Here is a 24,878-nt window from a genome sequence, read left to right on the forward strand (position 1 = left end):
ATTTAAGTCTCTATTTTATATCATGAATTCATGATACAATAAATCTTATTTTAAATTTTCAATTAGGTTTATAGGCATTAAATTGAACTAACAATTTTAGCTCGGTTTGATTTCGTCTTACATTAACACCAATTGAAGTTTTTAAGGAAACTTTAGCCATAATACATGTTGAATTTGAAGTCAATATAGGATGCATGTGCTATCTTTCTTTTTCCCAATTTACAATTTAAATTTTATAATTCATATTAATTAATCAATTAGTTGAATTCTTAACTTTTGGCCATGATTGAGACCAACCTTATCACAATCGAGGTATGAAAGGGAAGAAAATTAAGTACCGTTTACTTTTAGCCACGGTTGCGACCACCCTTATCACAATCGAAGTATGGAAGGAACGTTAAATAATAATAATAATAATAATAATAAGCGTGTTTAAGTTTAAAGTAACGATTGCGTCCACCCATGGCATGGTCGGTACCTCTTAAGCGAACACAAAGCAATAAAATACGTATAAGGTTACGATCAAGACCACTCTTATCTCGGGCGTAACTAAGTAAATAAGATTAACCCAAGTACTTATTCATTTTCTCATATATTAGTTTAGGTTTGGGAAGAAAATTTTGTGCTTTGAAATGCCTTGAGACGAAAGACTCAATAACATTCATGCTTATATCGTCCCGAATACTTCAAATCAAAAATAAAAATACAAGACGAATGATATATTGCCTATTATACTAAGTTAGTTTGATATTTTGCGTATAAATTTGCCATGCGAAGTTAATCTTTTCGGCTTAACTAATTTAAAAAGTAATACAAGATATATGTTTTATTTTCATAAAGAGATTAGTTAAAGAATAAATTCAGTGAAATTTTGCTTGGGACTAGCAAAAGATTAAGTGTGGAGATTTGTTAAGCCCAAAATATACCTAAAATATCATTAATATTTACATCAGTTTTGCTTCGAATTCATACTATTTATACCTGTTTAGAATACTTTTACGTTCGAATATGTTTCTTTCTTGCAAGGTACCTAAATATTTGGTAAAATCCAAATAGGAACGAAAGAGGTTAAAAACAGAATAAAAATCCTACAAAAGGAGTCAAAAACGACGAAGATCAATTACACCAAAACGAGGACAAAGACGAAGTCAGAAACAGAGAAAAATGCCAAATTCTCGGTTAAGGAAACCAAATTCTCGGTAGAGAATTTGTGAGCCGCGACCGAGAATCTCAAATTCTCGGTCGCGACACCCGTCGTCCAGATCTCCCTCCCTTTCGTCCAAAGACCAAATATTTTCTCCCCCATTCTCGGCCGAGAATTTGCATTCTCGGCAAGTTCAGAAATTCCTGGAGAGCCATTCGCACACATTCATTTTTGACGAAACGTGTTCGTTCGGGTGGATAAAAACATCTCTTCGCAGAGGATACGACCCTTCACAATGGACACGACACTTCAATCACGACTCTTCAACATCTATAAATAAAGAGTTGATGGAGAGTTGGAGATATAGAAAAAAAAAAGAAGATTAGTATAGAATTAATGCAGGAATTCTGAGTCAAGCGATTTCGAATTTAGAGTTCATTTCTGTAAAAGCAATATGATGTACACACGTTGTTTATTCAATAATTACAAACACAGTAGCATTTATATTTGTTCATATTAGTTTACATTTTGGTAGTAGCCGACCGTATCTCTATTACGAAGTTACAGCGAGAAGATTGAGTAGAGGATCCGCCCTGAGTCTGACAAACTCTAATGAAACCCAAGGAAAGTATTGACAACCCGTTCACTTGCAAGTCATCAAATGTTTTCATACTTCTTGTTCTCTGTAAACTTGTATCAAATTCATATTTCATCTAATAAAGTTCATTCTATTCGATAGATTTTTATGCAGCACTTTGGTAAAGGATCCGAAGTGGATGCTGGTGTTTTCATTAAAACGTAGTTAAATTCAAAATCTTTACAAGGAAACTTTGTTGAACACTTAGGCAAATTGATATCATTAGTAGAGTATCAATTTGGTTAAGGTAGCGATCTAACCCGACCGTAGGAGGATTGACTGCAGTTCAAAGCCCTAAAATTAGAGGAATCGACGTTTATTTCATTGTTTTAATTTATGCAAAGTTTAAAGTTGTTTTCTTTGCTTAATGCAAACGAATACATTTGTTTACTTTTCTAAAGAACTAAACATTTCTATTTTGTAAATTTATCCCTAAATCAGAAGCATTTTCTAACATTTGTTATACTCTAATCTAATTCTTATTCTAGCAATTTCAAAACCAAATCCGATTTAATGATTTTCCATATTATAAGCCTTAAAAGTAAATTTAACCAATTCAAAATAAGTTTTTGTTAAAAAATGTTCCCTGTGGGATCGATATCTTTTATTACTACAAGCGTATACCTGCACTTGCGGAAATGGCTCAACAGTAAGCGTCAGATTGTCTCTCCATTTTCGGCAAAGATTCCTAGACAGCTTCTCTGTTGCGTCTGAACCTTTCCTCATTTGGATAGCCTTTGTCCCCAAGTTTATCAAGTCAACTTCTGCTTTGTCTTCTTGTCTATTAAACTCAGCGGCTTCATTTTGAAGGAATTAGCCAATCTTCTAGATCCTTCTACTTGCTGGGCTGAGTTGGATTACAAGCCTTTCGATATGTTTGACTTTGTTTGGATCTTGACCTTGCTTATTAGGCTTGGGATTTATCTTAATGTCTTTTGCACTTGTATATTTAAATACTCCAAACAATACTCAACAAACACATTAGTAACAAATAAATCAAAGCATTTAAATTTAATGTGTTGGAAATTTATCTTAGGGATTTAATTCTAATTCAAATAGATTTGTCAAATCAAAATCAGTGTGGAAATGTGTTTCAACAAATTTATCTTTATATATTATACAGTTGTCACCTTCTGTTTCTGATTAGGCTTTGACATCAGTTGAGGATGTGATACAGATTGAAAGCGATAAATGGAGGTTTTAATCGTAAACCAACTAAGATTTTCTTCTCTAGCTAGACTAGAAGGAGTGAATCCCGATAAACAAGGTATAAACCTTAATCTCAAAGAGAAATGATAGTTGATTGATAAAAAGTTGCCATATCCTTACAAAATGAGGGTTTAAATACAACCTCTAAAAGATAAGCAAAGGATAGGGACTACCCCTACTAGGGTTAGAATACAGTTAATAATAAGAGGGTAAGATAGGTAATGCGCCCAGACAATAGGTACAGAGGTGCAGGTACGGAGCGTCAGAGGTTGTTGGTGAATTCCTTCGGCAGGAAGTAAACTTGAGATCCGCCCAGTGTAGTTGTTGGTACGCCTCAGGGCGTACGCCTAGATCCGCCCCGCTCGCGTGTCTAGGGGATCCGCCCTCTTGGATACAACCTCTATGGGAACGCCGAGAGGAGATCCGCCAAGGCGTGTGTTATTATTGATCCCAGTCAGGATGTCCGCATCATTCTCTCCTTCTTTAAAAGAATTCGGCACTGGCTGGTCTGTGTTGTTCTCCAAAGGGCCATCTGACTTCCACGGGCTAAGGTCACGAACATTGAACGCCGGTGAGACTTTACCAAGCCAATTTGGAAAAGCTATGTGATAGGCATTGGCATTGACCTTCTTGGTGATCTTATATGGCCCGTACTTTCTCGGTCGAAGCTTACTGCTTGTGGCGTTGGCGAGTCTCTCTTTTCCCAAGTGAACCATAACCTCATCTCCCACTTCGAACTGTAGGTCCCTGCGGTGCTCATCCGCCTTAGCTTTTAGTTTCTAGTTTCTCTCCTCAAGAGTCTCCTTCACCTCTTGGTGCATCTGGACATAGTCTTTGGCTAGCTGGTTTGCAGTCACGTTTCCTTTGGGAAGGTGGGCTATATCAAGAACGTGATTCGGGGTCTTAGTGTATACCACCTCAAAGGGTGACTTCCCAGTTCCCGAGTGTACAGATCCATTGTAGGCGAACTCAGCTTGTGCCAAAACCACGTCCCACATCCTGGACTTATCCCTACATTTGCTGTGCAGTAAGTTTCCCAAAGTCCGATTGACCACTTCTGTCTGTCCGTCTGTCTGAGGGTGGGCGGTGGTACTAAACTTCAGAGAAGTATCAAAAAGAGCCCACAAGGTCCGCCAGAAGTGACTCAGGAACTTTGTGTCACGGTCTGAGACAATGCTCTTTGGTACACCATGTAGTCTGACAACCTCCTTGAAGAATAGCTTGGCAGTTGCTGAGGCGTCGTTAGTCTTACGGCATGGTACGAAGTGTGCCATTTTCGAAAACCGGTCAACAACCACAAAGATGGAATCCATGCCTCTCTGAGTTCTGGGTAACCCTAGGACAAAATCCATGGACAGATCCTCCCATATGGTTTCTGGTACAGGCAAAGGTAGCTGTAAGCCAGCATTTGTCTCGTGTCCCTTGGCGGTCTGGCAGATATAGCATCGTTCTACCAGGTACGCCACATCTCTTCTCATTTTGGGCCAGAAATAACAGGAACTCACTGCTGCATATGTCTTGTCTCGCCCAAAATGTCCCCCCAGGGATCCGCCATGTAGATCTCGGACCACCTTCTCGCGGATAGAAGTGCAGGGTAAACAAAGTTGGTTTCCCCTCATTAGATACTCATCCATCAAGTGATACGCCCCATCCCCATGTTGGCGCTGGCACTTCTCCCAGATAATTCCAAAGTCAGGATCCGCCACGTACTCTCCTCTGATGTGTTCGAAACAATCGGTCTCCAGGTTGACTGTTTTTATTAGTGCAACCCTCCGACTCAAGGCGTCCGCCACTATGTTCTGTTTTCCCGCCTTATGGATAAGTTTATAGGGGAACTTATCTATGAAGGCAGACCACCGGGCGTGCATGGAGCTTCGAAGTTGCTTCTGACTTCCCAGGTATTTGAGAGCTTGATGGTCAGTGTAGAGGATGAACTCTTTTCCCACCAAGTAATGTTCCCATACTTTCAACGCCCTCACTACAGCATAAAACTCTTGATCATACGTTGCCCACTTTTGCCGTGCCTCACAGAGCTTCTCACTGAAGTATGCAATGGGCCTCTTTTCTTGCATCAAGACACCACCAATCCCAATTCCACTGGCATCACACTCAACTTCAAACAATTTGTCAAAATCGGCGATAGAACGTTGCTAGCCCATGAAAACTCCTGATATCCCACACGTTCCTCGGAGTAGGCCATTCTCGGATGGCTCTTACTTTCTCCCTATCAACTTGGATTCCATTCCCACTGACCACGAATCCAAGGAAAACCAAGCTCTCCATGACAAAGTCACACTTCTTGGTGTTGGCGTATAGCTGGTGTTTCCGTAACAGGTCAAACACTGTCTGCAAGTGCTCTTCATGTTCCGCCAAGGTCTGGCTGTGGATCAAAATGTCGTCAAAATACACAACTACGAACTTCCCAATCACTGGGCGAAGCACCTGATTCATCAGTCTCATAAAAGTACTAGGGGCGTTGGTCATCCCAAAGGGCATAACTAACCATTCATACAATCCATCCCTTGTCTTGAAGGCAGTCTTCCACTCATCCTCAGATCGGATTCGTATCTGATGATACCCACTCCTGAGATCAATCTTGGAGAAGACTCGAGATCTGCCAAGTTGGTCCAACATGTCATCCAACCTTGGAATCGGGAACTTGTACTTGATGGTGATCTTGTTAATAGCCCTACTGTCAACACACATCCGCCAAGACCCGTCCTTCTTCGGTGTAAGTAAAGCTGGAACGGCGTAAGGACTCATACTTTCCCTAACGTATCCCATCTCGATGAGTTCCTCCACTTTCTATCTCATGATGTCATTCTCTTTTGGGCTCATTCGATAGTGTGGGAGGCTTGGTAAACTAGCCCCGGGCACAAGATCGATATGATGTTGGATGTCCCTCAAATGTGGTAACCCACTTGGCAGTTCGTTAGGGAACAGATCCTGATATTCGCCAAGTAGGCGGGTCACTTCACTCGGCATCTCCCTTTCGTCCCTTTGGGCGGATTCGTGATTCGCCTTAACCATTACCACATATACCATTTGGCTCTTTTCACATTCGCTGACAAACGATTTGTGTGTAGGACAGACTACCAAGGTAGACTTCTCGTCGGCCTTTGGCTCTCTCACCATTGGTGTAAGGACAAACTTCACCCCATTCTTCACAAATCTGTAAGTGTTCTCTCTTCCGGCGTGGGTGGCGTTGTTATCAAACTGCCAGGGTCGGCCCAACAATAGGTGGCATGCGTCCATGTCCACCACATCACAACAGACTTCATCATGATAGTTACCAATCTCAATCGGCACCTTGCATCTCTAGGTCACCCTCAACTCGCCCACGTTCTTGATCCATCCCACCTTGTAGGGATCAGGGTGCGCCTCTACCAACAACCCGAACTTCTGAACGGCGCTGCTACTCACAATGTTCTCTTGGCTCCCACTATCTATTATCACATTACATCGCCCACCCTTCATAAGACAGCGGGTTCTGAATAGTCGGTGCCTTTGATCGCCCTCTATCCGGCTGGAGACTAACAAACGCCGTACCACATGAATGGCGTACCTCTCTTCACCCACCACCTCATCATCTTCTCCCAAGGGTTCACAAAATACTTCATCCTCTTCGTCATAGTCATCTTCGTACCTCTTCACCATGTTGGCGCTCTTCCTTCTAGGACACTCATTGGATCTATGTCCTGGCTCATTGCACCGAAAACATTTGAAAGGTGCTGGCCTTGCATACGGATTGTTGCTCTTGGGTGGTATAGGTGCTTCTTTGTATGGCCTAGTATCTCCAACGGATCCCCTTCCCACACTGTTAACCCTGGCCCCACTGGCACTCGCCACCTGCTTGCCTTTGTCGTAAGACTTCGTGTTATCTCTTCCTCCAGGCGTATACTCAGTAGTGACGGATCTCCTGGATCTCCCAGTCAGTTGGGATTCAGCCTTGAGGGCTAAATTCCTAGCATCTTGTACTCGAACCACCATCTGTGTGCCAATACGATCCTGGATGTTGTATCTCAACCCTTCTAGATACCTAGAGGTCTTTTGGCTCTCAGTTTCAGACAAGTTGGCCCTTGCTGATAGCCTCAAGAACTCTGAGGTGTACTCGTGAACACTTCGGGTCCCTTGAGAACATCCCCGGTAGGAGCTGTAAATATACTGTTCATAATCCGGCGGTAAGAACCGCTCCCTCAACATCGCCTTCATCCGTAGCCAAGATCTAATCGGATCTCTGCCCCCTCTTCTTCTTTCCTCCCTCATCTGATCCCACCAAACTGATGCGCCACCCTTCAGGCGATACGCCACCAGTCTAACTTTCCTCTCATCAGGAATACCAGCATTCTCAAAGAAACGCTCAACTTCCGATAACCAATCTAAGAATCCCTCTATATCCAGCTCGCCACCAAAAGATGGTAAATCTATTTTTAGCTTAAAGGCATCATCTCTGTCAAAGTTTCCTAGGTCTGGTTCTGCCCTAGCCATACCCACACGCCGGTTATCAATCGGACCACCATTCCTCACAGTTCTAAAGGCACCATTGTCCCCAATATCCTCAAAATCATCACTATCACTATCAGCGTTATGTACAAGGACAAAGTTGGGTCTTCTTACCTCAGGATCCCTAGGACCCATTTATGGAAGTTGGACATTTGTCAACGGCAGTCGAGGTGGCGTGGGTTGCCTTTGGGGTCATGGTTCAAGGACTCCTTCCCTTCTCTGGTCGGACTCCCCGGCGGCTGGTCTGACCACTGCACGGATCTCCAATCTGAGGTTTTCCAGGGAAGCGGTTAGCTCCTGGAACCGTTGGTCGTTTTGTTTCTGCTGCTCAAGGCTGGCCTGGATTTGTTCCGCGAGGTGCTCTCTCAGCTCCTCATATCTCCGATCACTGGTTTCTATGGAATCTTGCGGTTGTCGGGGTTGAACCATTGCCAAAAGAAGTTTCGGGTCAGGAAACGATTGGCTCTGATACCAACTGATACAGATTGAAAGCGATAAATGGAGGTTTTAATCGTAAACCAACAAAGATTTTCTTCTCTAGCTAGACTAGAAGGAGTGAATCCTGATAAACAAGGTATAAACCTTAATCTCAAAGAGAAATGATAGTTGATTGATAAAAAGTTGCCATATCCTTACAAAATGAGGGTTTAAATACAACCTCTAAAAGATAAGCAAAGGACAGGGACTACCCCTACTAGGGTTACAATACAGTTAATAATAAGAGGGTAAGATAGGTAATGCGCCCAGACAACAGGTACAGAGGTGCAGGTACGGAGCGTCAGAGGTTGTTGGTGAATTCCTTCGGCAGGAAGTAAACTTGAGATCCGCCCAGTGTAGTTGTTGGTACGCCTCAGGGCGTACGTCTAGATCCGCCCCGCTCGCGTGTCCAGGGGATCCGCCCTCTTGGATACAACCTCTATGGGAACGCCGAGAGGAGATCCGCCAAGGCGCGTGTTATTATTGATCCCAGTTAGGATGTCCGCATCAGGATGTGAGTCAGTAGACACCTTTTTTTACTAGGGAGTATGTAAGGCTTGAAATGTGGATTAGAAATGACACAACAAGATTTTGTAGGTTTTGCCTATTGAGCAGAGGACTTAGAGAGAGAGTTGAGCCAAGCCTGGACGAGTGCTAATCTTGTTGAGGAATTAAAGAAGGTTGAGATTCAAGCAGTCGAAGATGAGACTCGAGCAATTAAACCCGAGGCTCAAGTTAAGGAAGTTGCTACTTTGGTTGCTCGGGTTCAAAAAGTTGATGAAGCTTCTCATTCTGGAGAGCATGAGGTTTTGGGTCATATTAGTCGTATGGCCGACTTGGAGGGCATGCTGCAAGGTGTTAGGAATTTTGTGGCTTATCTTCCCAATGTCATGAGGTGGAAGGGTGATGGGGTCCGACCATTGAAGGAATAAGCCACTGTGGGTCGTGCTGAAATTTCCCAATTAGATGGGAAGTTGAATGAAGAGAGAGTGAACAATGTTTAGTACTCCATCATGCAGAATCATGCACAGAAGTTGTTAAGGGAGCTTGCATAGAGAGAGTCGTTCATTTGTGGATGCCAAGCGGGCTCTAGATCAGGAGCTTCTGCTCCTGCAATCTCTTTAATGCTTTATATCTCAACTTGAGCAGAGGTTGTTGACTGCTGAAGAGTCTAAGAAGAAACTTATGAATGATTCGACCCTTCAGACCATTGCCGCAGTAGAGGTGAGAGTGAGATGGGTTACCATCACCTAAACTGTTGGGGTATGCCCTAGTCCCGGGATGTTATATTTAATGGTATCATTAATGTTAATGCAATAATATGTTAAATCATGCTTACTTGTGCAAGATGATTAACAGAGTATCCAAGATTAGTGATCTACACACGTTTGACAGGTTGAGGACCTAGTCAAGTGAAGTTGTGTGGCGATAAGATACTGATCTAAATATCCCTTGTCTATTATTATCGTGGGAATGAAAAATAACTAAAGACTAGTTTGTGCCTTGGTTGTGATAGTGTTTCACTAGTCACAGACATGGAGTATTAAACCATAGACATTAAAGATTTGGGAAGTAAACTCTGGATTGATCCGATGTGAGAACACCACATGGTTATCAATGTCACAAGTGGTTCTCTGTAATGGCCATAGATGAATCCTTAGACCCAAAGTCATTATAAGACCTGGATGAGACACTACATATTTTAGGTTATCGCCTAACGGGCCAGTAACTTGGTGCCAAGTACAAGTTAACCAAGTATGTGCTGAATCATTCTGAGGGACCATGAATGAAGTGATGGGATTGATACTCACCTTAGGGAGAGCAGATATCACCAACCAATTGATTGGTGGAACTAAGAACAATGTGGCCACACCCGAATGAAGCAATGGATATTGCTTATTCGAACTAATCAGTTCACTAAGAGATCAAGGAATGTCTGAACACTATATAAGGATGACTATACCACGCCTTATGTTCAACATGATATCATTTAGTAAAGGATTACTTGAAGTAAAATAGGCAAACGTTTGGCAGCGGAAATATAAATTTTTTAACCTATTTCCTTTAACCAAGATCTGTTAATCGTTATTTCATATAAAGAGGGATAGAAGAAAATACCTTTCGAAGATCTATCTACTGTTGCAATCGAAGTGCCCTCAACTCTTACTCCGAGTTCACGAGCACAAAACAAAAACACAATTCAAACGAAGTTAGAACTCAACCGTAAAATAGCAATCAAAGTAGATTGTCTCTAATTAATCAACACAAGATCAAAGAACAAAAGAAAGAGATGAAAATCGATTGATCGGAAGCAAGCGGTGAAGAATTGATCCACTACAGTAGGGGTCGATTTTTCTCTCTCCCGGGTTGGTATGTGTGTGTCAAAATTCACACTAAAGGGGGTTTTATATAACCTCTTCCAACTAAACCCTAATCAGATAAAATTAGGTTACTAAATAAGAATTTAATTCGGAATAAAACTCTTATTATTATTATCTATAATTATATCTGAATATAAAGATAATAATAACTTATTAATAGGATAATAATTAGACGTAATTTAATCTCATTAAACTTCCTGACTTATTTATCCTATAATTAATTTAATTCAGAATCATAATATAATTATAATTGTTAAAATTAAATTAATTTCTTATGTGTTTTGACACATAGAAATCGCCCTCTTGTTTACTAGGCCTTAGTGGAATCAGTTGGGCTTCCGTCAATTAATTAACATCTGTTTCTCTTTTGGGCTCCAAGTCTTATGTGTGACCCATTAGGTTCTTATTGCTTCTAGCCGTATACGACTATTAAATTAATTTCTCAAAATTATATTTAATCTTTGTATAACAGAATGAGTACGCGAACTGTGATTGGCAGATCCGAAACATTCCCCCAGAGCTATAAGAAGACATGTTGATTCCGTCGTTGACCTTTCCGTATTAGTTACAGTATAATTCGATCCTTCATCAACTACATCCTTGAACAGAATCTTATGACTATGGATGATGTCAAGTCATATATAGCGAGACGTTCGTTTTACTTGTACATGCCGAGTTAACTCAAATTAGATAGGTTAAGTGAAATCTACATTTCAAGTCTTAAGCTATCACCTTGCAAGGATTTAGAGTTAAGTCTTCCACAAGCGATCCTTGGACGTATCTCCTATTTATCAGGAGTGACAAATGCTCAATCCAATGTTAAATATCATGCAATTACTTCCTGTGATACCCAACGTCTGCCGTACACACCCCAGAGTCATCCCTGTTATGGATCGTGTTACAACAGGATCAAAGCATCACATTCATTAATCCAGAATCACTAATTAACATTCTTTTGAGTCTGAGGATTACTTATACCTATTAATACCAATGAGATGAACAGGTGACAAGGATGAATCTACCCATCCTGTTATCTCAAGTCGGGTCCCCAATCCTAATGAACCCTTTTCATTGGATCCAGCAAGTGTCCAGATATCTGCATATCTGAGGCTTGTGAGACCAGCTCTCTGTCTCGACATAAAACATTGTTACATGCAAGTCTCAACAGTGTTATGTCAATCCCTATTCAAAACATATCACTTGACTTGGGGTGGTTTTAAGTTTATTAGTTTATTATAATGTTTCGTCTCACTTCATGCTTGTATGAACACTTTATAATCACTTTAAATAAGCTTAGGGATTTTCTTTTATTTAGACTTATTTAGTTCTTTAAAAGTAGATGCCTTTATGTAGTTATGTAACCATATCTCATTAAAACAAATGACATAAAGAACAATTCATTTACAGCAGGTTTATATCCTAGAACAATTGTCTATAGGACACTAAATCCCAACATTACTATGAGGTTAATATTAGGTTCTCACTCTAATGATTGGATTAGATGAAACATAAGTTTGATCTAACCACCATCTCAAGATATACCTATCTAGATCACTCATGGAATAGAACTACTATAGAATTAGGGTTTTTGCTTAAGAATGGTTAGAACAGTGTTATTCGACACATATGAATAGTGGAATTCAGTTCCGGTCTGGTCCAAATGGGAGAAATAATAGGGGCAAGTTCAATCTAAAATTTAGTTTTCATGTTAATTAGATTAAATTGAAAATGTAAATTCAGAATATATATATATATATAATTGAATAATATATAGTTTTATATAAATAAAATTAATATTATAGTTAGAACTTTATAATATAACATTAGATGTTATACGTATAATTAATTCTAATATAATACTTTAGTTTAAAATTAGATAATATATTGAATATTATTATTTTCTAATCAAGTACATGTTCAATCGAATTGAATTTGATTAAAGGTATTTGAATTAAAGGTCCACATAATCTATGTAAATTAATATTGGATATTAATTTACATAAACCAATTTAATACATAGTTATATGTAAATAAGTTAATTAGATTATGATTTAATTTTTTGATAATTAAATTAAAAGGTAATTAGATTATCTTAAATCTAATTTAATTAATAAATTTTAAATAAAAATCAAAGGGATAAGAGGGAGTGTTTTAGAGAAAAAAAAAACTACCCACTCCCTATCTCATACACATAGAATTCGGCCACTTGTGTAACTCGTTTTTTCCATATTGAGAAAAGAAAGAAGAAAAAAGGCTCTCTGTTCTTATTCTAAGAAGCAAAAACCAATTCATGTATAACACAATTTCGGCTAGAAGGTTGATTTGAGTGCGAGGATTTGATTCCTGCGATTAGAATGTTGTTGTTCCTATTCTGCTAGTGACGAAGTAGATGAAGTTCGCATCTTAAATCACCCATCTCGTTAGGGAATCTTGTTGATCCACTGTAAGTGAAAGTTATTTTTTATAACCTTAACCTTAACTGCATATTGTAGATCCTTGTGGATCAGTATTTTGTTTGTTTATATGAGTTTTGAAACAGTTAAAAGCATATTAAAACTCCATCATAAACCTCCATCAAATTATTTTCTTTTGAAATCTGCGTGGCAGACATTCGGATGCTGGTTTCCAATTCTAGGTGAATCTTTTTCCTCCAACCGACCATGAGCTTGGTGATGAGTTTCTAGATGAGAGTGAATTTTCTTCTCTCGAATGTCTCCCTCTGGCTGGTGATGAGCTGGATGACGATGTTACTCCTATAGAGTAGTTTTGTTTTGTTTTTCTTTTTTGTTTGCAAATAATCTTTAATGAATATAAAGAAATTTTTCCAATTGTTTCTCTTATCAATTTTGTACTGAACTTTCCAAGTTTTTTCTTCGATCTGTTATGCTATGATTTTATTTTAATAGAATATTCCATCTGTTGTGCTATGAGAGATGGTTATAAGTTTAGGTGCGGAATGTGCTACATGTTACCTATTGATAGGTGAACATGTGCCGTTATATCAGGGCTTAGTGTCCCTCAAGCCACTTGGTATGTGATTTACAAGATTGAGTGTGATTGCAGTAACAGGGGGACCCTTAATAGGATCTATGGAGACTTCTCGAGCTAAGACTCTAAGACTGAGTCACACTGAGCAAATTCACTACGATGACTCCACATATCCTATTTCTCGGATAGTGGTCCAGACTTCGTACGTGTCACATGTATGTGTTTATATTTATATGATATCACTTAATATTATACGGTGCTTATACAGTTTTTTTTTATTATTGAGATGATATATATGGAAATTTTAAATATTTTAAATAGAAAAATTAGAAATGTATAAAGCGTCAATTTGATATTGTTGTGATTAACAAAACTTGCTTTAAGAAAAACTGAATATTTATAGGGCTATTTTCGAAATTACTTTGAAAGTTATGAATATTTTTTAAATTAAATTGAACTAAAACTATTTTGTGTTAAAACTAATTTCCCAAAAGACAACAAATAGCAAGATTTTTCTCAAAATCAAATTTGTATCAAACGATTGCTTTTTGTTGGAAAAAGTAAGCCAAACACAAACGAAACGTGAAGGTGAACAGACAGAATTACAACATAAATTATGGGTAAAAAAAATAAGACATTACACCCCATTTTAGTACCAAACTAAAGATTTAATTTTTAAAATTAATTAGAAACTTAAACTATCAAAATCACCAAATAAATTTTTAAATTAAATAAAATTTATTATATAAGTTTTCATCGCATTTTAAAATCAGAAACTGTAATTATTTAATATAAATTATAATAATCTTTGTCAATTGTTAAATACCTTCCCCAAATAGCAAAACCGCGTGGCGGATCGCTTGGCAGCTGCTGGGCATGGGGGGATGTTAGGTGTTTCTACCCTTTCCGTTCCTCCTTCTTTTCTGTTACCTTCTCTTCTTGAGGATAGGATTGGGGTCAGTCTTCCTAGACTGATCCCGGGTTAGGTTTTTGTTTGTTTGTTTTTTTTCTTCCCTTCTTACCAAAAAAAAAAAAATACCTTCCCCAAATTTTTTATCACCGCCTCTTTTGGACTTTTTTACCCTTCTCATAATTTTGATCAAAAATTGAAAATTTTCTCTCTAAAATCATAAACCCGAACAACAATAATTGAAATTATGAAAATAATTGATGTGTGACAATCCGAACCCCGAAAATGAATGATTACGAGTCGGAAACATTAAGATTTACATCTTTTTTATCAAAGAACTCATGAAAATAATACATATTTTTCATGACGATTTTATATTTTTCGTCACAAAAAATAGGAGAATTTTTCATTTTTCGTCATAAAAAATTGAATGATTTAGTATTTTTCGTCACTAAAAATTTTACGATTTTACATATTTCAAAATTTGGTCTAAACAAATGCGGCATACCACCCGACCCATGGTGGGAATGGATGCGGCGTACCGCCCGACCCATGGCGGGAACGGATGCGGCGTACCATCGGACCCATGGTGAGAACGGATGCGGCATACCGTTTGACTCATCTCGGGAACGGATGCGGCATACCGCTCGACCCATAGTGGGAACAGATGCGGCATTTGTTCCCTCTATGGATTGAATGGTATGCCGCATCCGTTTAGGCTAAATTTTGAATTTTCTCTCAAATATTTTTTCCCAGTTTTGAAATTTTTTTTTATACCAATGACAAAATTGTCCAATGAGGACGGTGATAAGGAATTTGGAGGCGATAAATAACAATACCCTAATTTTTATATTGGTTCAAAATGAATTTGAGGAATATAGTTTGAAATTGTTCAACCGAATGATTCTCGATAACACCTGAATTGATGATTTTTGTTTATTATTTAATATGTGGATTCAATTGATGATTTTTAGTTAGTTTAGAAATTTATTAGATTTTGAAATTTAAAATCTTAATTGATTTTGAAGACTTAGATTAATTTAAGGAGTTAAATGGTTATTATGCCGAAAAATAGATATATGAGATTTAGTTGAACCGTAAAATATGCAAAACGGTAATTATTATAAATTGTTTGGAGTGACGTGGAGAAGTATAACAACACACCGTCTGACTGGACCGAAAATTAAAAATGATAACAGACCAAAATGCGGGGGCCACCCACAGCCAACCCTCCTGTAAAACCCAACTAAAAAGAAAGCATATTAGTTGGACATTAAAATATAAAATATAAAAAATTTAATAATATTTATATAAAAGAAAAAAACTGAAAGAAAGAAAGAAAGAAGCCATCTCCAGATTCCTTCGTCTTCGTTGATCAAATTCCACATACTCGACTCTGAAGGGAGGATTTGTGGAGGGAGCAAAACAAGGTCTAATCCCCACGTACTATTACTCCATACATACGAAAGAGAAGCCGATCTGATCGCTGCAATTCATAAACCCAACCCAAATATTACAGAAATGGGAACGCTTCAGACTTGGAGAAGAGCCTATGGCGCTCTTAAGGACTCTACTAAAGTGGGTCTCGCTCATGTTAATAGCGATTATGCGGTACTTCTTTTATGCCCTATTCCTCTTCTTTAACACTTGTTTTCTTTCTTCCCCTTTTCTTATCGATTCCATTTTCTTTCTTTCAATTTAGGAACTCGATGTCGCCATAGTCAAAGCAACCAATCACGTTGAGACTCCGCCCAAAGACAGACATCTTAGAAGTCAGTTTCTTTTTTTTCTTCGTGATTTTTGATGAGCAGATCCAATTTTTGTTTTTCTTATCTCTTTGGAGAGATATGTGCGTGTTTATAGATATTTTTTTATCGTTTCCGCAGAAATCTTGGTTGCGACCTCAGCAATTCGGCCTCGTGCCGATGTTGCTTATTGTATTCATGCTCTTTCCCGCCGATTGTCCAAGACTCATAATTGGACGGTACTTATTTAATCATTTCATTTCATGTCATTTGTTAAATTTTGGTGACTTCCACTGCCATAATTGAGATTACTTATGATGCTTTTGCTTTTCTCAGTATTTCTATCAGTAGATTAATTGGGATTGAAAATCCAAATAGGTGTGTTGTTTAATAATATATTGATTTTGTACTTAGTAGGATTCAGTTACTTTGCATACCAACTATATCCCACTTTGTATATCTTATGAACCCTTCGGATGAAGTATTATGACTTGAATTATTCTGTTGCGATTTGCAAGCTTCATTGCTCATATATTCCTTGGGGCTTCTATATCTGCTAAACTTACAACTCATTGTGTACATTCTTCACGTTTTCTAATATACCTACAGTCTGCACTTGAGATTTTGGATGCTTAAGTTAGAACATTAGTGGAAAAAGTTCCCCACTAGAAAAATTCATTTCATATTGCATTTGTTTGTTGAATTGTGTCATAGAAATAAGAGAGTTAATTTCTGTTTTTCTTCTACAGGAAGCGAGTTTTGCACTAAAACTTCTTTTGTCTGTAAAATTTCACGCAGTCTCTCAACTCCCCAGACTTTTGTTTAGATTTATATTCTGGCATAATATTAACTTCTACATTAAATAGAAATTTATATGTGCAGTTTGATCTTAAAACTTAAGTTGTATTAAGTTAGAGGAGATTTCATTTTGTGAATTGCAAAGCAACAGTAGTGCTTTTATATGACTACAATGAAAATAGATAGATAGTTTAATTGGTTATGTCACACTTTTTGTCTGACAGGTTGCATTGAAAACATTGATTGTCATCCATAGATTACTAAGAGAGGGTGATCCTACTTTCAGAGAAGAACTATTGAATTTCTCACAGAGAGGACGTATTCTTCAACTTTCAAATTTTAAGGATGATTCGAGTCCAATTGGTACTTTCGTATCCTTCTCTCTCTCTCTCTCTCTATATATATATATTATATATGCCCCCACACCTCTCTCTTTTTGGATTCTATTTCTTTTCTTAATGACAAATGCATACAATTTAATATATTCTTATATTATTTCATTGGTTCCATTTTCTTCTTTAGCATGGGATTGCTCTGCTTGGGTACGTACTTATGCTTTATTTTTGGAGGAGCGGCTTGAATGCTTTAGAATTTTGAAGTATGACATTGAAGCGGAGCGTGTACCAAAACCTGTCCAAGGGCAGCAGGAAAAGGTATTGCCAATGATACTTTTACACTTCTTGATCTAAATAATGTTCAAGTATATTTTTAGTTTTTCTCAATCATTAATTCTTGCTAGTTTTTTGCTTTTCAATTTATTTGAGTTTGGTGTTTGTCCATTCTTAACACATAAAATTCCATGCAACAAGATATTTACATTAGTGCTGTTTTATGGTCACATTTTGGTTTATCCTTCTTGGTATTCTTGTACTCATTGGTTTCTATACATGACATATGAGTTCAAGAAGAGAATCTAGTTTGGTAGTCATGTATATGAAGGTGAGAAACAGGCCTAGGTTATTGAAGTTTGCCATATTTTCTTCAAGAGTTCGTCAGATATTGCATTGCCATATGGCATAGAAAAAGTCATACATAAAAGGTTGTGATTGCCTTTGTATTTGTCTTCTGTCTTCTATTTTGTGATGTTCTTTAATAAACCTGAGAAAGTAAAAGCCAGACCTTTGGTGTTAAAGCTGATACTGATTTTGTTGGAATTAAACAATGTTGATATTTTAGCAGGATGTGAATTAATTTCATCACTCTGGATTAATTGTTATAAATTATTTTTTTCCTTAAGCAGGGCTACGGCAGAACCAGGGAATTGGACAGCGAAGAACTGTTGGAACAGTTGCCCTCATTGCAGCAGCTGTTGTATCGCCTTGTTGGTTGTCGGGTAATTTCCCATGGAACTCCTGTCACTGTTGATATTAATTTTTCCATGGTGCATTGGTAATGTGGAAATGATTTTGAGATTGTATTTCTCTTTACAGCCAGAAGGTGCAGCTGTTGCCAATTATGTTATTCAATATGCTCTAGCGTTGGTATTTCTCTTTCTTTTCTGAAACTTCTGTAATACATAGAGTCTTAGTTTTATGTACTGAAATTTACATTATTTGATTTTGTCAACAACTTTCCTTGTTCAACATGAGATATATATGTGTGTGTGTGTGTATATATAAATATATATATATTGGTGGGTGGTTTTGGTTGGAGGGAATCTTGCTGATTTTCAGTATAGTTCTGCAAGGAAATCCTTCTAATAGTTTCCTATGTTTATCATTATTTCTAGTTTAAGAAGATTGAAAGTTAATGACAGTGTGGACAGGATGTCTGCTCATAGACAATGGGATTCTTAACAATAAAACTGTTTCTTTTCTGTTGTGAAACAACAAACTGTACCTGGGGTCAGTTATAGATGGTCAATCTATTAAGGTTATCTGACTGGTAGGGAAAGAATAAGAAAATCAATCTAACTTCTACTATGGAAAGAGTTCAGTCTCTTTCTGAAACCCAGACTCAGCGAGAGAGGTAACAGAGGAAATCCACTTACTGCAGTTTATGCAATTTTGGTTGCCAACATGTTTCGTTGCCAACCAATAAAGTCATGTTAGGAAATGGAATTTTGTACAATCTGACAATAAATCTGGCTTTAGTGTTTGAATCGAAAACTATATGGGTGAAGCTTGAATTTATGTATCCTCTATATGTATTTGAAATGATTTTATGAAATTGTTGATGTATGGAATTTTCAGGTATTGAAGGAGAGCTTTAAAATATATTGTGCTATTAATGATGGAATTATCAATCTTGTGGATAAGGTAGTTTTGTTTTTATAGTATATTTGTTATGCAAAAGTTGCATTGTCAAATGGGATGATATTTTGCTGTTATTATTTTGAAATCAAAGTTTTTGAATGCTTCCAGTTTTTTGAGATGCCAAGACATGAAGCTATCAAAGCCCTTGATGTCTACAAACGAGCCGGACAACAGGTCATGTCGCAAATTTTTTTCCTAATTCAGTTTCATATTACATGATTTTGCTCAAAAGTTCAATATTGTAAGGAAGGTCTTTATATTTTACTCTTTTTTTGGCAAGTGGTCCTTATATTTTACTAGGGACTATGAAAGTGAGGTCCCATTAACTATAACAATTCATAGTTGTATTAATTGGCTTTATTTTTTCTTGCAGGCTTGTAGTCTTTCTGATTTTTATGAAGTTTGTAAAGGACTGCAACTTGCGAGGAACTTCCAGTTTCCCGTTCTGAGAGAAGTATATGATACAACGCCATAATCTACTGTTTTCTTGGCGTAATTGTCTGCTGGCAATCCGCAGTCAGTTAATTGTATTTTTTTTTTTTTTTTTGCAGCCCCCTCAGTCCTTTCTTTTAACCATGGAAGAGTACATAAGAGAGGCACCCAGAGTTGTTTCAGTTCCAAATGAGCCATTGGTAAGTACAATTACTTTGATTTGTTCAATAATATATTTGTTGCAGTAGCATGAGGCTTTAGTATATTCTTTGCTTAATATGTGAAAAATTAGAGTTTATTAGTTCAATGAATTAACGATATTCAGGTTTATTGTTTATTATTATTATGAATCTGCAAATATTTCAGGAAAATAGTTAAAAGTGATGAATAAACTTTAATGATCATTTGACATCAAATTTGGGGAGTTGTGAGAGAGACTGAAAATCAAGGCGTAAGATTTATCAGGATTTGACCATTTTTGAACTTTGTTAGCTATATTGCAAGGGGCAGGGGTATTGTCTAGACCTATAGTTGGATGACTTATCAAATGATGTAATGGATCCAGGAACAATAGGGTTGTTAGGATAGCTGTTAGACCAGCTTTATGTTGTGGAATTGAAGTGTTTGGCTTTTAAAGAACATGCTGATGGAGAACTTTCATGTCTGGTTGAATTGGGCTGATGGAGAACTTTCATGTCTGGATGGGCTGCTTTCAAAGAATGACAATTTGATTTAAGCAACTATAGATATGTAAAAAAGTTCAACAAGGCAAAAAAAAAAAAAAAAAAAGGATAAAAAATGAATCTGAGAAAGTGCATTGTGTTGAGAATGATGTATCCTTAATCTTCATGAGCATGTTTTATTGACAGATCTATAGCAGAGAAAGCTGCATAATAGCACATGCTTAGTTGCTTTCTTCTTGTGTCCATTCATTTCTGTTAATTATTTTGCCTGGTGAAGAAATATTACTTTTAAAGGGCAGCTGCTTTAGGACTAATATGTGGTCAATTCGAACAGCTCCAGTTGACATACAGACCGGATGATGGTCCTTCTGAACCTGAAGACATCGAACTACCCAGTGATGAACCAGAGCCAGTGGCTTCAGTTGATGTTGCTCCCTCCAATATTGAGCATGCTTCTCCTGCTCCTCCTCCACCGCCTCAAAACAACATTGGGACTGGAGATTTACTGGTGAATTCTCAGTTGTTAGTGGACTTTGTATATACTAATTTTCTTTGAACTTACACCCCTTTTCTTTTTCCTTCTTTTTCCACTCTCTTGCACATGGTGGTTTCAGGGATTGGATTATGATAATACTGCTGATGCATCAGCCATTGAAGAAAGAAACGCATTGGCTTTGGCTATAGTTCCAACCGAAGCAGGTAATGTATTGTTCCTTATTTTCTTTTCTCATTAATATCATTTGTGTTTCTCTTGTTAGTTTTACTAGTAGATACAATCCCTTTATTTATTTTTACAGGTGCTGCACCAACATTCAATTCTGGTGCGAGTCAGGCAAGAGAATTTGATCCTACTGGATGGGAGCTTGCCTTGGTTACCGCTCCAAGCACTAATATTTCTGCAGTAAATGACAGGCAATTGGTAGGTGGCCTTGTGTGCTTTTTAAACTATTTATTTTGTTGGGTATAGTTGATGTGTCTAATTGAATTAGTTGGTGATGAATGTTAGGCGGGTGGGTTGGATTCGTTGACTCTGAATAGTTTGTATGATGAAGTGGCATATAGACCTATACAGCAGGGTGTTGTATACGGTGCAGCAGCAGCTCCGAATCCATTTGAGGTACATGATCCATTTGGAATGTCAAACGGCATTGCTCCTCCAGTGACAGTTCAAATGGCAGGAATGGGGGGTCATCAGCAGGCCCCAAATCCTTTTGGAGGATACCAGGCTACATATCCACAGGCACAAGAGCAACATATGATGATGAGCTCTCCAAATCCGTTTGGGGATACAACTGGATTCGGGACATTTCCAGTGAATCCCGTGGGTCATCATCACCAACACCAGCATCATCAGGCTAATAATCCGTTTGGGAGCACAGGCCTTTTGTAATTAAATTTGGAGATCGTTATGTAGATGATGATGATGATGGAGTTGGGTTTTTTTTTGGTCTTGAGAGCACAGCAGAGCAGAGCCGAGGGGGTTAAGGTCACAAGATCGATGGATGGAGGGTTTGCAGCAGACATCTCTGATTCGTTTGTTTTGGCTTGGCTTGTAAAAAGTTGGCACGTGTATTATGTAACAACTCATTCGTAGTTAACACACCGATCTTTATATTTGTAAGTGTTTTTTTTTTTTTTTTTTTTTTTTTTTTCTGTGGCCAACGTTTTGAGTTGATGTCCTAGTTAGGCGTTGTTTTTGTATACCCTATATTTTTTTTATCATTCTATACTACATTACAGAGTTCATTTTTTTTCTTTTAATAAAAAAATACAGTTTGTGAATGAATGGAAAAGAATAACTTATATATACGATTTCAACTAATACAGTTTCTTTCAGTAGAAAAAATTTAGTCTTTGTGTAAGAAAGGTTTAGCCTTTTGTTTTTTTTAGAATTATGAGCTCTATCATCTTAGGATTCCTTTGGAATGTGCACCATTAAAACAAAAGAGTGATTGGCTGAAAAGGAAAACGCAGAATGACTTGGATGGTCAAAATCTACCCACCATTGCAAATTTTAAAGTTATTTTATGAGATAACCGACAAAAAAACATGAAGGAAGTATATGAAATAATTTAGAGTATTATCCCAAAATACAAACATTGCTTGCCTTTAAGTTTACAGCAACTTTAACTTTCAATTATTTGTGTTTAATTTCTTTTGAATTACTATATACAGTACAGAGAGAGAGAGCCATTTGCTACCCCACGTGACTTGCTAATCTCTCCAATCATTCTATTTATCATCATTTTTTGGTTAACAATTCCTATTTTAATTAATTACATTGATTTCCCATAAAATGTATAAGTTTCAATTAATTAATGATACCCTATCATACAATGTGGCATTTAATTCAGTTATTTTATTTGTAATATAGTGAGAGAGAGAGAGAGAGGGAGAGGGAAATTGAGGAAGAAAACAAAGAAAGTAAAAGTAGGACCGCAATATTTTTTCCACCCACCGCACTCTTTTGACATTTATGCCCTTGTCATAATTTTTTTATCGAAAACCAAAACTTTTTTTTCCTCTCTTTCTCTCCCAAGCCTAAAAACCCGAATTGGACGAAAATGGACCCGAGCATTCCCGAATACCATGATTTCGAACACGAGGTAATCCTACGATATAAATTTAAATTAAAATTTCGTTTTTTGAATTTCGATTTTTTTTTTGGCCTAAACGGGCAGCGCGCACCGTTCCGCCGTACGGTGGAATGATTGCGCATTTCGTTCCACCGTACTGTGGAACGAACGGCCGTGCCGTTTCCACCACGGGTGGAAGGGGCAGTTCGTCCGTTCCACCCGTGGTGGAAACGGCACGGCGATTCCGTTTACCTTATCATGAGGCCGTGATTTCTGAGTAATTTTAAAAAAAAAAACTTACCGGAGATTTCATGAAGCCTTTACCCGCTCCTGGCTTTGGCGGCATGTTGTTTTAGGTCGGGTTTTTTTGAAAAACCAAAAAGCTAGAAAAGATTTGAGATTTTTGAATTTTTAAGTTTAAATTATGAGGAGGGTAAAATTATCAAAAAAAGTGCGGTAGGTGGAAAAAATATTGAGGTATATAGCAGCCCACTAAAAGTAAGAAAGAAATAGGAGACACAATCCCACTCACTGTTTCATCGCCTCTTTCAATTCACCATCGTTACAATGACAACTCTCCATCTCCATCTTTCTCCATTCTTCATTTGAGATAAATTTTAGATATCAATTCAATTTATTATTTAGAATTTTTTTTATTAAATTAGCTTAAAAATAAAACGCATATAATGTTAAAATATATCAATTTGGATGCATTTCACGAGAAATTCTATTATGGTCCTGGTCCATTAGAAACATTACAATTGTACACTTTCTTTCCTTACACCAATCATCTCTCAATAAAGTAGTATGATTTTCTTTTTTCATTGGTTGGATCCATTACATCCAGTCCACCGTAGAAATTCTCCGCATTTGACTCACAATGTAAATTAATCCTTATATAAATATAACAATGCTATCAAGGAAGACTAAGTAATTAAGTAAAATTATTTCATGTCATGGGTGAGGTAGAGCCTATAGGGCCATTATGTACAATATCCTGGATGCATGCATGAGGTACATCACATTCGTGAAAAGCCAATGACAATAATCTTACGTAGTTTATCATTCAGTCCGCTGCAGGTTTCCCTCTCTCTAAACATGACTCGGAGTCACCTTCCAGCCTTTGCGCAGTAACTCATGTCATCCACTACTAGAAAATACATGTTTGACGGAATTTATTGACGGAACATAAACCGTCCGTAGATTCTGACAGAATTCCATCAAAATATATTCCATCAATATGTTTGTGTACTCCCGTCACTACTAGAGATAAGCTAATACAACACATAACGGGTTTGTGTATCTTCAGAAATTAAACTGATAACAACCTGTGAGTCTAACTCGACTCTCACTCTCCGGAACTCTTTATTTCAAGCTAGCTCCAAACCGAAGAAAAGCCACAAAGCTTGGCAAGGACAGACGAACAAATTCTAAGGTTAACCATGAAGCCACCGAGCCAGTCCTTGTAAAAGACCACTAGCTGAAGCGAGCCTCGGGTTACCCTTGCTAGCCCTGTCATAGTTTAATTTGGTCGAACCCAGAGGCTTCCAAACAATATAAATCTCCTTCAAAAGTCAGAGGAGTGGCAACCTTGGAGGATAAGAAAGATCTCATAGAGTTAGAAGCTTAAGAAACACAATCTTACCTAAGAACACCTTATCACACCTCCAAAATGTCGTAGCAAAGAAGATCACACTCACAAGTTCCACCCTCACCATATCCTAAGAATACCTATCTGGTCTGGCGCCTTCAACGGAAACATAGAAAAAATAACAGTATGAACCTCAGTCCCAGAAAATGGCAACACAAGATTAGCCAAAGCTGACCCCTCCCAAGCCGAAAAAGACACCTGCAGAGCCAACTGAGATCTCGAAGGCTGTTCCTCAGTATACAAATGAAGAAAAAAGGCATGAACCATACCCGACAATTTCATTTTATTCCACACCCAGCCACCTCTTGAGCCCCTCAATTTTCTACGCGCCTTCTGATAATGGTTGAAGAATGAAAAAACTTAGGCCTGTTTGGGAATGATTAGCTGTTTGTGTAGACCTGTTTGGTAAAAATTAGGTGATTGATAATAGCGGTTTGTGTAAAAAGACGAATAAGGACATTAATTTTGGTGCAGGATAAAAGGGAGTCT

The 24,878-nt window shown here is 37.7% G+C and overlaps 1 protein-coding gene across 1 annotated transcript; it reads left to right on the top strand.

The window, feature by feature from the left end:
* Positions 1 to 15,555: 15,555 nt before the first annotated feature.
* Positions 15,556 to 21,903, top strand: LOC136208734 (putative clathrin assembly protein At2g01600). The gene is made up of 15 exons (XM_065999876.1): positions 15,556 to 15,860; positions 15,952 to 16,021; positions 16,136 to 16,233; positions 17,017 to 17,155; positions 17,315 to 17,445; positions 18,033 to 18,125; positions 18,223 to 18,273; positions 18,985 to 19,050; positions 19,156 to 19,221; positions 19,421 to 19,501; positions 19,599 to 19,679; positions 20,497 to 20,670; positions 20,777 to 20,861; positions 20,960 to 21,081; positions 21,169 to 21,903. Exons 1-15 carry the CDS (start codon positions 15,771 to 15,773, stop codon positions 21,550 to 21,552), a joined length of 1,731 nt encoding a protein of 576 aa, XP_065855948.1. The 5' UTR covers positions 15,556 to 15,770; the 3' UTR covers positions 21,553 to 21,903.
* The last annotated feature ends 2,975 nt before the right edge of the window (positions 21,904 to 24,878 follow it).

Source organism: Euphorbia lathyris, chromosome 10 (assembly GCF_963576675.1).
Source record: "Euphorbia lathyris chromosome 10, ddEupLath1.1, whole genome shotgun sequence".
NCBI lineage: Eukaryota > Viridiplantae > Streptophyta > Magnoliopsida > Malpighiales > Euphorbiaceae > Euphorbia > Euphorbia lathyris.

Bases quoted from the DNA above. Each gene is read 5' to 3' on its own strand.
- LOC136208734 (XM_065999876.1), top strand. From the start codon at position 15,771: ATGGGAACGCTTCAGACTTGGAGAAGAGCCTATGGCGCTCTTAAGGAC. The intron at 19,222-19,420 runs GTCATGTCGCAA...TTTTTCTTGCAG, and splicing joins ACAAACGAGCCGGACAACAG to GCTTGTAGTCTTTCTGATTT. The intron at 19,502-19,598 runs GTATATGATACA...TTTTTTTTGCAG, and splicing joins AGTTTCCCGTTCTGAGAGAA to CCCCCTCAGTCCTTTCTTTT.